The sequence below is a fragment of the Saccopteryx leptura genome, chromosome 2 (genome assembly GCF_036850995.1).
Source record: "Saccopteryx leptura isolate mSacLep1 chromosome 2, mSacLep1_pri_phased_curated, whole genome shotgun sequence".
Lineage (NCBI taxonomy): Eukaryota > Metazoa > Chordata > Mammalia > Chiroptera > Emballonuridae > Saccopteryx > Saccopteryx leptura.
This window is the reverse complement of record NC_089504.1, coordinates 245265660-245281738: the sequence shown is the minus strand read 5'-3', so window position 1 is coordinate 245281738 and position 16079 is coordinate 245265660. Positions and strand designations below refer to the sequence as shown.

General features: G+C 49.5%; 1 protein-coding gene and 1 pseudogene across 1 annotated transcript in view; both read left to right on the top strand.

The window, feature by feature from the left end:
• The window catches only part of LOC136395739 (calcium/calmodulin-dependent protein kinase kinase 2-like), a 1028348-nt gene that overhangs the window by 999753 nt on the left and 12516 nt on the right, over positions 1–16079 (top strand). The window contains 5 exon segments of the mRNA XM_066371011.1: positions 9770–9806; positions 13568–13589; positions 13736–13824; positions 14967–15163; positions 15759–15812. Coding sequence (XP_066227108.1) covers positions 9770–9806; positions 13568–13589; positions 13736–13824; positions 14967–15163; positions 15759–15812 — 399 coding nt within the window.
• On the top strand, positions 825–5252 carry LOC136393372 (keratin, type II cytoskeletal 8-like; annotated as a pseudogene).

The following is a 16079-nucleotide window of genomic DNA, read 5'->3' as shown; positions in this document are numbered from 1 at the left end:
CCCGTTTCCAGCTTCAGAAAAAATACAAAAAAATAAATAAATAAATAATAATAATAATAATAATAATGTTAAAAATATAAAACATTCTCATGTATTACAATCCATTCATTTCCTACCGCTCATGTTCATGGTTGCTGGTGGTTGGAGCCAATCACAGCTGTCCTCCGGGACAACACCAAATTTTTTTGTGTGTGTGTTTTTCTGAAGCTGGAAACGGGGAGGCACTCAGACAGATTCCCGCATGCACCCGACCGGGATTCACTCAGGACGCCCACCAGGGGCGATGCTCTGCCCATCCGGGGGAGTCGCTCTGTCGCCACCAGAGCCACTGTAGCACCTGAGGCAGAGGTCATGGAGCCATCCCCAGCGCCCGGGCCATCTTTGCTCCAATGGAGCCTCGGCTGCGGGAGGTAAAGAGAGAGACAGAGAGGAAGAAGAGGGGAAGGGGTGGAGAAGCAGATGGGCGCCTCTCCTGTGTGCCCTGGCCGGAATCAAACCCGGGACTTCCATACGCCAGGACGACGCTTTACCACTGAGCAAACCGGCCAGGGCCGACAACACCAAATTTTTATTGGATAATGCGTAACATACATGGGTCATTGTATGGCTCTCACAGAATTATATTTTAAAATATGTGGCATTCATGGCTCTCTCTGCCAAAAAGGTTCCTGACCCCTGCTGTAGATGAAGAACAGCATCACTATGAGAAGGGCCATGTAGGGCAGGGCCTGGAGAGAAGTGAGGGACAGAGTGAGGCCAGTGGAGACGGCCAGCTACCTCCCTTCCCGGGCAGGGCATCTGCAGCCACCGGCTGTGCCCTGGCAACATGCAGGGGCTGGTGGAGGACCTGAAGAATAAGTGAGCTGCCCTCCTCTGCACTGCCATCTGCCCAACTGAAGTCATCCTTTCCGTCCCACCCTAGGGGACTAGAGGCCTAAGACCCCATGGCCATCTGCTTGTTGGACAATGCAACCTTATATAATTAGGGTGACTATGTGACCAGGTTTTCTCAGTACAATCTAGTTTATACCTATTGTTCTGGCATAATTGTTAACTACACCCACTCCCTTTTCATCACAGAACTGTCCAGATTTGGACACCAAATTATTCGTTAATATTTACGTGGTAGACCTCAGATGGGAGAGACAAGTAGCCAACTGTCCCCTGTTATATACCTATACACCAGGTCCCTTTTTATTCTTTACCCTTAATTTTCTGCCCAGCCCTGTTGCCTGAGGTCTTATGTCAGTCACTGTTGCAAACTCTCCTAATATGCTTACTGTGCCTAATCCAATGAGTATTCATGGATTTGGAGAGAGGTTTCCTGCTCTAGGCCTCCCCACTGGCTGATGAGCAGAAGGACCAGACCAGCTCTCTCATATCTTGCATTTCCATGAACTGAATTTTCTAGATATTTTACCCCCCTCAGAAAACTCAGGACAACCTCCCCTTTGCCTTCGTCCTTTGATTCTACATCTTTTCCTTACCAGGTCTGAGGATGAAATCAACAAACGCACAGAGATGGAGAATGATTTTGTCCTCATCAAAAAGGTGAGGGGCCCTGGCCGGTTGGCTCAGCAGTAGAGCGTCGGCCTGGCATGCAGAGGACCCGGGTTCGATTCCCGGCCAGGGCACACAGGAGAAGCGCCTATTTGCTTCACCACCCCTCCGCCGCACTTTCCTCTCTGTCTCTCTCTTCCCCTCTGGCAGCCAAGGCTCCATTGGAGTAAAGATGGCCCGGGTGCTGGGCGTGGCTCTGTGGCCTCTGCCTCAGGCGCTAGAGTGGCTCTGGTCGCAACATGGCGACGCCCAGGATGGGCAGAGCATCGCCCCCTGGTGGGCAGAGCGTGGCCCCTGGTGGGCGTGCCAGGTGGATCCCGGTCGGGCGCATGCGGGAGTTTGTCTGACTGTCTCTCCCTGTTTCCAGCTTCAGAAAAATGGAAAAAAAAAAAAAAAAAAAAAGGTGAGGGTGTCCTTTACCCCAATCATACACTGGAGGCTTAGGGACTCAGACTAAGGCTTTTTGGGTTTTGTCCCTAAATGTTTTTAAGTAATGGGCCATTATTTGAGAGCTTCTTAGATACATGGCATAGAAAGAGTAGGCAAGAACAGAGAGGTAAGGAGGTGCATTTGGATAGAACTTGGGACATGGTTAAGAAAATGGAGCAATAGATTTGGAGGTCTAGCCACAGAAGACTTGCTAAAGGAGGAGGAGGAGCACTGTAGAAAGCAGTAAAGGTGTGTAGGCTGGGGATCATCTCAGAAATCTCTGTCTTCGTGCGACGGAGGTCATCCCCATGCTTACTGTGCCGGTGTGATGGAGCAGAGGCTGGACTGGAGGATGAGGCCACAAAGTGAGGTGGAGAAGGCAACAGTTAGAAGGTTCCAAGTCTAGGCTATCAGGTGCTTCTGGGTTGGGGACCAGTGTGGGCACTCAGCTCAGGGGCCCTTCCCCAACACCCCCCAGGATGTGGATGAAGCTTACATGAACAAGGTAGAGCTGGAGTCCCGCCTAGAAGGGTTGACTGATGAGATCAACTTCTACAGGCAGCTGTATGAAGAGGTATGTTCTTGTTTCTGCAACCCTATCAGAGGCTCCTCCCAGCCCCCAGTGCACCAACGGACAAGGGCCCACCACTGAATAATTGCAGTTACTGATACTGACTCAGCATTGACGTTCTCTAGTTCTGTCCCCCACATGAGGGAGGGTTGATTGCCCCATTTCACAGATCAGAAAACATGCTCAGAGAACTGAAATAGCCTATCCAAGGTCATCCATCACACAGAGTGGTGGCCTAGTGGCAACTTGGGCTTGTTCAGTCTCAGAGCTTTTGTTCTGAGTCTTTGGGCTGTGGGAGCCCACTGTGGGCTCAGTTTTGGTAGCTGATTCACAGAAGAGCCCTGCCCCTCTGGTTACTCACCCAAAGCCAGATTTCCCTTTTTCCTAGCCTCATTTCATCCTTACATTGCTCCAGGTTCCAGGCCTTTGGGCTATTTTATTACTTTAGGAGCTTTGCTCTCTCCCAGGTCCTCATATGCCCACCTGTTCCTCTCTTTTCTTGTTGTTCCTTAGCTTGTCCCCTAAGGAAGGTCCTTCTGCAAAAGAGGGCTCCTTGTATGCAGGGACAGGGTTTGACCACCTCTCCTCCTCACCATAGGAGATTCGTGAGCTGCAGTCCCAAATCTCTGACACATCTGTGGTGCTGTCCATGGACAACAACGCTCTCTGGACATGCATGGCATCATTGCCGAGGTCAAATCCCAGTATGAGGAGATTGTCAACCGCAACCGGGCTGAGGCGGAGACCATGTACCAGATCAAGGTGAGGAGCAGAGTCACGAGCTGGTACTTCCTTCTGGCCAGTTCTGTGCCCAGTTCATGAGCAGGGAGGAGAATTTCAAATGCCACTCTGCCTGCTATGAGCTGGGCCTGCCTAGTAGTTGCTGGGGAGATTGGGATGTCCCTGTGCCCGGAAATCTGGAAGAAGGCTTTCTGTGTGTGTGTGTGTGTGTGTGTGTGTGTGTGTGTGTGTGTGTGTGTGTGTGTGTGTGTGTGTGTGTGTTTCGTGTGTTTGAGGTGGGGGTAGCGGGGAGATGACCTGGGCTCTGGTGACTTCGTTGAGACGGTACTTTCTCTCAGATGGGGGTCACCTTGGGTTCCAGAGGCTTCTCTTAATCTTCACTGCTCATCTCATCCCAACAGTATGAGGAACTGCAGATGCTGGCTAGGAAGCATGGGGATGACCTCCGTGGCACAAAGACAGAGATTTCTGAGATGAACCGGAACATCAGCCGACTCCAGGCTGAGATTGAGGGCCTCAAAGGCCAGGTATGGGCTGGACTGGCTATGAGAGGGGATCCTCAGACACATCCTGGTGAGAGGAAATAATGCAGGAAGGAGCGAGGGGTCTGGGGTTGGGGAAGGAGTCCTAGAGCAGAGCTTGGGAGTTGGAGGGGCAGCTACAATCCAGCTTCTGACTGTTCCTGGGAAACTGAGGGGTGCTGACAAGGTCCCTGGGGCCATGATGGGTCAAAGGGGGTTTGGAAGGTAGGTCTGGGAGGGGTTGCCACAGCCTACTTTATCTTATGTCTTATATTTCAAGGCAAGGTTAGCATTTAAGGAAGTCTAGAGAGCAGAGATCTAGTCCAATTAGGGTGGAGATAATACCTTGTAGTGTCCCAGCTGAAAAATTTGTGCAGAAAGTTCTTGGAAGCTGCTCAAATGTCCCCATTCTGCTTCCTGCACTCAGCAGTGGGATTTTCTTTGGCCTGGGTGGAGTTGGATAGTCTAGGTCAGGGAGGGAGGCTCTAGAGGAGTGAAAAGGGAGAGAAGGGTGGGCCCAAGAGCAGGAGGCCACCACACTCTGCTCTGCTGACCTGTTCTCCCCCTACAGAGGGCTTCCCTGGAGGCCGCCATCGCTGATGCTGAGCAGCATGGGGAGCTGGCCATCAAGGATGCTCAGGCCAAGGTGGCTGAGCTGGAAGCTGCTCTGGGATACTCCAAGCAGGACACGGCCCGTAAGCTGCGTGAGTACCAGGAGCTCATGAATGTCAAGCTGGCTCTGGATGTGGAGATTGCCACTAACCGCAAGCTGCTGGAGGGCGAGGAGAGCCGGTAGGTGTGGGGATATTTGACTGGCCCTGTACCTTTTCCCTGGGGTGGAGAGGGGTGGGCCCTGTTGTCCTAGGACAGGGCCAGTTGATCCTGACATCCGTGTCCTTTGGGTACAGGCTGGAGGCTGGAATACAGAACATGAATATCCATACCAAGACCACCACTGGCTACTCAGGTGAGTGCTCCCGCCTTAGGTGCAGGGCAGGAGGGTAGGGTCTTTTTACAAAGCCTCTATGCATTTCTTTCTTGTATAGCTGAGGAAGCTGGTGACCAATTAACTGTTTTGTCCATTGTCACATAGCTAATATCAAAGCTCTTTCCGGCCCTTTTCCTGGTATTCTGGACAGTCCTCGAGTAGTGAACCAGGGTGGTTCCCCACCCCAGGGGCTGGGGGGGAAGAAGGGGGCATCAGAACCTGATGTGTTCAGGACTCCTGTGCTCACATGGCTGCCTCTCCCTAACCAGGTGTGCTGAGCCCGAATCTCAACTACGGCCTGGGCTCTCAGGCCAACTTGGGCTCCAGCAGCGGCTCTGGCTCCTTCAGCTGCACCAGCTCCTCTAAGACTGTGGTTGTGAAGAAGATTGAGACCCGCGATGGGAAGCTGGTGTCCAAGTCATCTGAAGTCCTGCCCAAGTGAATGAATGGCTACTGCAGTCTCTCCTGTCCTCTGAGCTTGTGGGGAGGGGGCTGGGTGGGGAGCAGTACAGGAGACCCGCCTGAGCTCAGCCCCAGCCCTCAGCTACCCTGTGGGGTGGGGCAGTTTTACTGCCTGGGGGACCAACTCTTACCCATACCCTTAACTAAAAGCCAAATCAAGTGGCTTTTTTTTTTTTTTCCCCAAAATAAAGTCTCAGCTGGCTCTGCCAACCCTGCTTGCTCTACGTGTAGCCCTTGTCCATTGGCTGGGTGAGAGATGGTCGAGAGGTCCATCCATGGAATCGGAAGCTAGAGGGCGGGTCTGGAGGGGATGTTGGGCAGGAAAATCTGACCTTCCGGCTGTTCCCAGAGAGACTTCTTGGGTGAAAGCTTTTAGGCCTTGGTCATGAATGTGCTCTCAAATACCTTGTTTCATTACATTTGTGTAGCAAGCCTGGGAGGTAGGCAGAGCAGGTTTCAGATGGTATCAGGAGAGTTTAGTGTCCCCACAGACACAGGATGTTGACATCAGGACTGCTTAGAGGTAAGGAAAAGTCAGGCCCAGAAAGACCAAGTAATCAGCCTCATTAGAAAGTGACAGATGAGGACTTGCACCCAGGGCTGTCCAGTTCTCAGGGTTGTGCTCCCTGGCTCGGCACATGGTGTTTCCTTGGGGACCAGAGATTTTTTTTTTCTTTTTTTAAACTACTTTCATTCCTTTGCAGCCAGGGACCAAGGAGTCCTGGTTTTCCCATTTCTTCAGAGGCCCAGAGTCTGTCATTAGCAATTGGTGTATCACACCCACACTTTCTAGAAGCCAAGGTAGTATAGGACTTGATATCGGAATTGGACTCTTCCTGCTCTGCTTGGTCACATTGATCCTGCATTGCCCCTTGCCACCTCCTTTCTACCCTTTCACATGAGGTGTTCTTATCACCTACACAGCTCAGTAGGTAAAGGGCGTGTACATTCTGCCTGCGTGTGGGGGATGTGCTGTGTGTGTGAGTGTGTGGGTTCTGTGAGTGTAATGGAGTTTGCCTGTCTTTGCTGAAACAGTCTCCAGAGCTTACGGCAGGCACAGGCTTAGGATGCCACTGGGTGGAACAGGGAGCTGTAGCTCTTGCTTCCACTGCCACCACCACAGAGTTCTGGGCACACATGCTGACTCCTTAGCATGGGACAAAGTGGATGAGCCCCTAGCACGGCTGAGATGAGTGCATGTCAGACTTCCCGAAACACCAACAAGGAATAAACAAGCACATGTGGAGGGTACAGTAGGAGGGACAGCCTGGCACAGGACACTTGGGTTTTGGCCCTGCAGTGGGGTCTCCAGGGCTCTTGTCCACGGGTCCTCATTTAAAGCTGCATCCTAGCTGCCCTCCTCGAGGGAGCTGCTCCAGACAGCCCAGACATAATGCCAACCCCCCCCCCCCGCCCTCCCACCCAGGGCCAAGACCAGGGTTTTGGACTGTGTCACAACAAAGGACGTCACTTTGATGATAAAACCAAGAACACCATTATCTAAAACAGGGGTCTGGAACCTTTTGGCTGAGAGCCATGAATGCCACATATTTTAAAATGTAGTTCTGTGAGAGCCACACAATGACCTGTGTACTTTATGCATTATCCAATAAAAATTTGGTGTTGTCCCGGAGGACAGCTGTGATTGCCTCCAGCCACCTGCAACCATGAACATGAGTAGTAGGAAATGAATGGATTGTAATATATGAGAATGTTTTATAATTTTAACATTTTTTAATTAAAGATTCGTCTGTGAGCCAGATGCAGCCATCACATGAGCCACATCTGGCTCACGAGCCATAGGTTCCCGACCCTTGATCTAGAGCTATAGCTCTCTATTTTGGCAGCTCACAGTAAGACATTCACTTTTATTACAATCTGTAAACGTTTATGTGTATATAACAAAATTTCATAAAACAATACCAACATGCCCACTCTTCATGTATGACTAAGCCCTCTCACCAGGCCTCAGGAACCAGAATGGTGGTGATAGAGCCCAGGGCAGCACCCACTGAGAGGGAACTTGCCCACTGAGGCCCCAAGTCAATAATGTCAGTTGTGCCTCACCCGCTCCTCCCTGAAGCTGACCAGCTGTCTCATCAGGCCTTGCCCCCAGGCCGTCTGAGCCCCACAGAGCTTCCACACCTCCAGTGTTTGCTCAGGTAAAGGGAAGAAAATTCCAGGGAGCATTCCCTTTCCCTCATTTTTCTTCTTTTTACTGAGCATATAAATTTAGAATCAACTTATCTAGATCTATAAATCATCCTGAATAGAATCAACTTTTATGGAGTTGCCTTAAATCTATAGATTCATTTTATAGAAATTAAAATCTTTATTATGTTGAGTCTTCTCATCCATGATCATGTTGTCTTTGTTTAATCTGTTCTGATTTTGTTCATTAGCATTTTGTAGTTTTCAGCAAATACTGTGCATATCTAAGTATTTTATTTTTGACAGTACGTATTATAAATGCAATTATTCAGAAGTTTTTGATTTCCAATTATTCATTGCTAGCATATAGAAATTCAGTTGAGTTTTCATGTTGACACATTACAACTAAGACTTTTTGAGGGCTGTGGAATTGTTTGGAATTTTTCTATGCAGAACCTGTCTTGTTTGCAAATAAGGACCATTTGATTTTTTCCCTTCTAATCTTGTACCTTTTATTTCACTTTCACGCATTATTGTACTGGCTAGGACTTCCAGTATGATGTCAAATAGGAGTGGTAAAAGTAGACATCTTTGCCTCGTTCCCAATCATGGGAGAAGTCATTCAGTCTTTCACCACTAAGTATGATGTCTGCTATATACCTTCTGTAGGTTCCATTTATCAGGTTAGGAAGTTTGCTTTTTTATTTTTATTTTATTTTTGATATTTTTCTGAAGTTGGAAACGGGGAGGCAGACAGGCTCCACATTCGCCTGACCGGGATCCACTCGGCACGCCCACCAGGGGGCGATGCTCTGCCCATCCGGGGCGTTGCTCTGTTGCAACCAGAACCATTCTAGTGCCTGAGACAGAGGCCATGGAGCCATCCTCAGTGCCCGGGCCAACTTTGCTCCAATGGAGCCTTGGCTGCCAGAGGGGAAGAGAGAGACAGAGAGGAAGGAGAGGGGGAAGGGTAGAGAAGCAGATGGGCGCTTCTCCTGTGTGCCCTAGCTGAGAATCGAACCCTGGACCCCTGCATGCCAGGCCGACGCTCTACCACTGAGCCAACTGGCCAAGGCTGGAAGTTTGCTTTTTAAAATACAAATAGAGCCCTGGCGGGTTGGCTCAGCGGTAGAGCGTCGGCCTAGCGTGCGGAGGACCCGGGTTCGATTCCCGGCCAGGGCACACAGGAGAAGTGCCCATTTGCTTCTCCACCCCTCCGCCGTGCTTTCCTCTCTGTCTCTCTCTTCCCCTCCCACAGCCAAGGCTCCATTGGAGCAAAGATGGCCCGGGTGCTGGGGATGGCTCTGTGGCCTCTGCCTCAGGTGCTAGAGTGGCTCTGGTCGCCTATCGTGACGCCCAGGATGGGCAGAGCATCGCCCCCTGGTGGGCAGAGCGTCGCCCCATGGTGGGCGTGCCAGGTGGATCCCGGTCGGGCGCATGCGGGAGTCTGTCTGACTGTCTCTCCCTGTTTCCAGCTTCAGAAAAATGAAAAAAAAAAATACGAATAGACGTTGAATTCTGTAAAATGCTTTCTGCATTAATTGATATCATGTTGATATTTTTCTTTAGACTGTTAATATGGCATATTACGTTATTTTTTTTTTTTTTTTTTTAGTGAGAGAGACAGAGACAGGAGAAACTGGGACAGACAGGCAGAAAGGGGAGAGATAAAAAACATCAGTTTTTCATTGCAGCTCCTTAGTTGTTCATTGATTGCTTTCTCATGTGCCTTGACTGGGGGTGGGGTGGGGGGTGGGGGGAGCTACAGCAGAGCGAGTGACCCCCTTGCTCTAGCCAGTGAGCCTGTGCTCAAGCTGAATGATCTTGAGAGCAAGCCGGTGACCCTTGGCCTTTGAACCTGGGTCCTCTGTGTCCCAGGACAACGGTCTGTGCCACTGCCTGGTTAGGCCAGAATTCTTTTTTTTTTTTAAAGACTATTTAATTTATAGAGAGGGAGAGAGAGGGGGGGGGGGGGAGGAGCAGGAAGCATCAACTCCCATATGTGCCTTGACCAGGCAAGCCCAGGGTTTTGAACTGGTGATCTCAGTGTTCCAGGTCGATGTGCTTTATCCACTGTGCCACCTCCTGACCAAGGGTGTTTCAGACCCTTGAGGGTTGCGCTGGATGGTGCTTCTTTTCCAGATGTCCGTCGGGATGGCACACTCGGGGTTTTTTTCCTGTGCCTTTCATCTTAACTAGGAAAAGTAGTGGCTGTGTGGCCTCCCATTGGCAAATGTGGTCACGCAGATGCTGCTTCTCCTCCGCTCGTATCTGATCTCTCTCTCTCTCTCTCTCTTCCTCTCCCTGTGCCTGTCTCTGGCTTGTTCTGCGTGGCTGTGCCAGCAGGTCCTGGATGACCCTAATGAGGACCATCTGTACATGGGTAAGACTTGAGCCCTTGCCTCCAGCCACCCTTGCTCAGGCAGCTGTGCCTGCCCAAGCCCAGGTGTCCTCTGGAGGTAGCCCCCGCCCCTGACATCTCTCACCAAGGACAGCTTCTCCTCTCACGTGTCAGTGGGGGGCCAACCGGGAGCCCCACAGAGCGCTGCACTCCTCATGGGAAGCAGGACGTGGAGGGGAGACTTGCTGGGACTTCCTTTGTCTGGATGTCCTATGCGTTCGTTTGCAGATATCGAAGACTATGAATGCTGGGCACCACTGTAGGCACTGAGGATGCCTTTACAAACAATTTAGAAGCTATATAGAAAATAACATCAGCTGTGTTCACTTTAAAAAATTGTCAAAAGGAAACGTGAACATTTAAAAATGTGAACATTACAGAGTTACAATATTTCTCAAAATGTGGTGCCATCGCTACTTTAAGTATAGATGATTTAGGTGGCACATGGCCAAACATAAAAAAAAAATTTTTTTTTAGATTCAATTTGCCATTATATAGGAAAAACTCTAACCAGCACACTAAACTCATGACTTCATGGATAGCATTACCTAGGATAAGGCCAGGAAATTTAAAACTGAGTCTTTTAGAGAGAAGGAGAAAAATGAAACAAGTAACAGTTTACATGATGTATAGATACGGCTAGATTATAAACACAGTAGGCCCATGAATGAAATTGGAGGAAATTCAGCAGAAATCACAAAATGTAAAAGATCCTTTCTGGCTCAGAATGGTGGGATCCCCAGCCTAATTCGCTCACTTGGGACCCCAGACCTGACTCCCCATAGCTTTGGCCTGTTTCTGAGGAAGTCATTTATTCATTCACCAAACATTACAATGTATCAGTCCCTGTTCCAGATTCTTCACGGAACAAGAATTCAAAACTCCCTGCCCCTGGGATACTTTATCGCTCTAGTGAGGGCAGATGGACACATTTGGTACCCAAGCATTATGCGTAGGTGTCCGCAGGTGACAGCGTTGTGGAGAGCATACCCGAACAGGGTCAGGGGAGCCAGGAGTCCAGGTTGGAGGATTGGGAAATAGAATGGCTCCACTATAGAGGAGCCTCACCGAGTGGCATTTGTGCAGGACCGTGGGGGCCAGATGGCAGAGGACACCTTACACCTTTGTAAAACCTTGTCCGTTACTCTGAGCAAGAAGGGCACCATTGGAGGGTCTGAGCCGCGAAGTCCAACGAGGATAAAAAGAACATGACCCAAGCTCCAAAGAGCCATGTTTTGTTTTGTTTTTTTTACAGAGACAGAAAGAGAGTCAGAGAGAGGGATTGATAGGGACAGACAGACAGGAACGAAGAGAGATGAGAAGCATCAATCATTAGTTTTTTGTTGCGACACCTTAGTTGTTCATTGATTGCTTTCTCATATGTGCCTTGACCGTGGGGCTATATCAGATCGAGTAACCCCTTGCTCAAGCCAGCGACCTTGGGTCCAAGCTGGTGAACTTTGCCCAAACCAGATGAGTCCATGCTCAAGCTGGCGACCTCGGGGTCTCGAACCTGGGTCCTCTGAATCCCAATCCAATCAGGCCAAAGAGCCATTTCTTAAGTGTGAGGCAGGCAGCTTTGTTGACAGAGTTTGTCACTTCTTGAGGTGCTGTTGTGACAAGGAGCCATGCTGACCTTTGGTATTTGATTTTGAAGGCTTTGGAAATCTTTCCAGGGTAGCACATGTGGCCCACAGCAGGTGTCAGCGCGAGTCCTGCAGCTGCCGTCCTGATCCTCAAAGGGTGGCGAACATGATCAGTATTGCTAGAGGTTAAAAACTTCCCACCTGCTTGCTGCTCAGCCTCAAGTGTGGTTAAACTGTGAGTGACTGAAAATAGACCTTGTTGCAGCAAGCCAGCTTCCCCCTCCGTGCCAACTGATTTCTGGTGTTGGGGTGGGTGGGAGGAAGGAGCAGAAATTCACAAAAGGGCTCTTGAAAGATGAAATTCACATAACCACTTGGTGGGGGGGGGGGGGAGACCAGGGCTGAGGGACCAGCGCTCCTGTCTGCGGCCTTACCGTCAGGGCTGTTGCCTTTGCTTTTGGCCAGTCTGAAGCCACGACGGGTCTGCCCGACCTCTGTTCTGCCCAGCGCTGGTTGATGAACTTGAAGACGGGGGGGCCTGCCCCCGGAGAGTCAAGTTCCTTCTCTGGTTAGAACCTGTTTGTTGAAGCAGTTGGCGCTCTTTCCCCTTGGCCACCTCAGCCCTTGGAGAGCTTTGAAAAACCTTTTGGTCTCTTCCCATACACTCACTCCAGCATGGGTAGGTGAGTCTAGCCACAGGCAACTCTAAAGTCATCTCTACTTGATTTTGAAACCTACTGAGCCATGCTTTCACTTCCTCAAGGACAGCCTTATGTCCCCAGCTCAGTTTGCCCAAGTAGAACAAAATCAAGATATCCATGCCACGTGACTCAGTAATTCCACACTTGGGTGGAATTCATAGACTCAGAAGAACTGAAAACATAAGCAGACAAATACTACCCGTGAATGTGTGTATGTGAGCGCTCCCTGCAGCATTATTCACCACAGCTGAAGTGTAGAGATGACCCAGGTGCCCATCAGCTGGGAAACAGATAGACACAATGTGGTCCGTCCACACAGTGCAATGTTACGCGGCAATAAAAGGGAACAAAGCACTGATAAATGCTACAACACGGACAAGAACATTGTGCTAAGTGAAAAAGCCAGTTGCAAAAAGTCAACAGTGGATGATTTCACATATATGAAATCTCCAGAATAGGCAAATCTGTAGAGACAGGAATCAGATTAGTAGCCTGTCCAAGCGGTGGCACAGCGGAAAGAGTGTCAGCCTGGCACACGGAGGACCCAGGTTTGAAAACGCAAGGTTGCCAGCTTGACGCGGGCTCACCAGTTTATTGATAACTATTCATGCTGTTTCTTGACTCGAAGCTTTCCTAGGGTTTTGAAGACCCCTGGGCTACTTCTTTGAGCCTAAGTAAATCGACATTTGGGTTGTATCCCCTTACATCTGACAGAGTTTAGCATTGGTCTTATCCCTGAGATCTCTGAGGTATGAGTGGAGAGAGATGTCCCTGCCTGTCTCCTGTCTTCCTGCTTTGTTTTCTCTGTGTATTTTTTTAAAGATTTTATTTATTGCTTTTTAGAGAGAGGAGAGAGGGTGGGAGATGGGAAGGGTGGAGGAACGGAAAGCATTGACTTATAGTAGTTGCTTCTCATGTGTGCCTTGACTGGGCAAGCCTGGGATTTCAAACCAATGATTTCAACATTCCAGGTTGATGCTTCATCCACTGCGCCATCACAGGTCAGGCAGTATTTTTTAAAAATTGATTTAGGGAGAGGAAGGGAAAGATAGAGAAAGAAACGTCGATTTGTTGTTCTACTTATTTATGCATTCACTTGTTGATTCTTGTATGTGTCCTGACCCGGGATCAAACCTGCAACCTTGGAATATTGGGAAGATACTCTAACCAACTGAACCTCCTGTCCCAGAGCTTTCTCTGGGTATTTTGAGGACTAGAAGTCCAGGCAGGCTGGGGTCCCAGGGACATCAGAAATCTCTGACCCCTAAACTCCTGATGGGAACTTAGAAAAGTAGGACTTTAGTGGCTTGATTTGGTGGACTGTTCTCTCTCTAGTCTCAAATTAGCTTCTGTGCTTCTTGGTGTTTTTAGGGGCAGTTGGGACGAGGGGATGATGGGAAAGAAGATGGATTTCTAATTTCCCAATGTAATAATTTACCCCTTCTGTTCCCTACAGTGTTTGAACTGGTCAACCAAGGGTGAGTGTCCCCATCCCACCCCCGCGGTTGTGATGCCCAAAGCTTGGTGGGCTGCGGAGCTGAGCAAGGCGGTTCTGGGCTCTGCTGTGAGAGGAGGCAGATGCGCAATGTCTTCTCCGCTCCTCATGCAGTTGTCGACCTTTCAGGCCTGTGATGGAGGTGCCCACCCTCAAACCGCTCTCCGAAGACCAGGCCCGTTTCTACTTCCAGGACCTGATCAAAGGCATTGAGTACTGTAAGTGGGACCTGAGGGAAGGGTCTCTCCCAGGGGAGTTAGCATTCCTAGGGCGTGAGTGGAAAGTAGGGAGTTTCTTATTTTTCTCCTAGAGCTCACAGAGGCGGGCAGGAAACAGAACTGTCTGAGATGCAGAGTCACGGGCAGCTGCAGAGAACCCTCCTGTGGCCATGCCCTGGTAGCAGAAACCCTTATTCCTACCCCACCGGAAAAATTAAGAGCAATGGCAAGAGTGAACATTTATCCATCACTTGCTGTGTTGACCAGGCATTGTTAGGGATTCTATTTCCCTTGTTCCTTATTCCCAGCAACCCTGGGATGGGCATCCTGTTTATCTCCTGGAACCTTAGTCTCCTCATCTGAAAAATGGGAATAAAGTGTCTGTTACCAGGGCTAAAATCAGCCAGTGCACATCAGTGGTTCTGATTGGCAGGTGTTATTCCTGATTCTGGTTGTTAAACATTTTGACTCTTACCCTTGCCTGTCACATTAGGATTGTGGCAAGATTTAAATGGGGTAAATAGGAAGTAGTTATTACAAGAATAGGTTCCAGACTGGGCACTCAACACAGGACGCTACTACCCATGTCATCATCTCCTCCATCATTATCATCATCATCATCACCACCACAGAAATGCAGTTGGGTCTTCCGGACCATAGGCTTGTTGTCCCCCATGGGTTGACATCCAGGCTATTGGCAGGAAGAACTAACTAAGTCCTCAGTCCTGTTTCATGGTTGACACTTTAAATAGACCTGCTCTAGTCATTGTTGGTTTGGTGAGCAGGTTGAGTGCTGGCATTAGTAAATGAGAATGTGTTTGTCACAAATCTTGAAGCTTCTAGTGGGGAGCCAACCTCCACAAAAACTCTCCATGCTCTGTCACTGGTGACTAAGACTATAGTAGGCAGTTCATAATTGCTTTTGGCCATTTGTGTTTCATCATTTCTGAGGACGGGGAACATCCTTAAAGATGTTCAGGTGGGTGTCTAGCAGGTCTTGGAGAGGGAACGTAGGAAGGCTCTGGGACCATGGTAGAACAGAGGCATCCAGTACTGGTATCTGGGCTGTGTTGACCACTTGGAATGCCTCCTGTGGTTTTCCTGCCCCCTCTCTCCCATCCGGTGTCTTCTCTGCCCCCCAGTACACTATCAGAAGATCATCCACCGGGACATCAAACCTTCCAACCTCTTGGTGGGAGAAGATGGGCATATCAAGATTGCCGACTTTGGCGTGAGCAACGAGTTCAAGGGCAGCGATGCGCTCCTGTCTAACACTGTGGGCACGCCCGCCTTCATGGCACCCGAGTCGCTCTCCGAGACCCGGAAAATCTCTGGGAAGGTAGGTTTGGACTTACCTAAGGTGCTGAGTTCTGCCTGTGTTCGGGTCCTCTCAGTTGTAAGTGGCAAAAATCCAACTTAGTGGCTAAAGCAGTGAATCCATTCAATTATGGAGATGAGTGGGGTACATTTGGTTTCGGGCTTGGTTACATACAGAGATTCAAATAGGAATCCATCTGTCTACCTCTTAAGTCTGCTTTCCTGAATGGGTTTCCTCCCCAGGTGGGTGGGTCACCAGCAGGTCCAGGCTCCTTTCTATCAGTTTACCAACAAGAAATAATCATTCCTCTTCCTGAAGAGCTCCAGCAGAAATCCTGAGGTTGGCTCTGATTGGCTCAGCATGGGTCATGTGCCCATCCTTGAACCAATCACTGTGCCTGGGGGAAGCAGTACTCTCATTGATCAGGCCTGGGTCATGTGCCTGCCCAGAAGCTAGGGACAGGATCAACCCCACCTCAACTCCATGGACTGAGAATCAGTGAGAGGTGGTTCCCCAAAGGAAAGCTGCAGGAGTTGATGCTGGACAGGCAAAAGCAGTAGGTGCCCAACACCACTGTTGTCCCCTCTCATGAAACTCCTTTTTTTTTTCCTTGCAGGTCTTGGACGTTTGGGCCATGGGTGTGACACTGTACTGCTTTGTGTTTGGCCAGGTAACAGCGTGGTGGTGCCCTGCCTCCTGAATGTGGCTGGATGGCCGCCTCAGATTAATAGTGACCTTTGCAGGGAGACAGTACTTACTCATTTAGAAGTCGTATATTTTTATTTCTACAGTTAGGTCTGAATATGAAAAAGGATTCCTTCCCACAGGTATATATCTGTATGTGATAGTCATATCTGTGAAAACATGATCTGTTAAAATAGAAAGATGGGCAGAGGCTCTTAGAGGTTGTACATAGTTGATAGACTTAGGGCAAGGA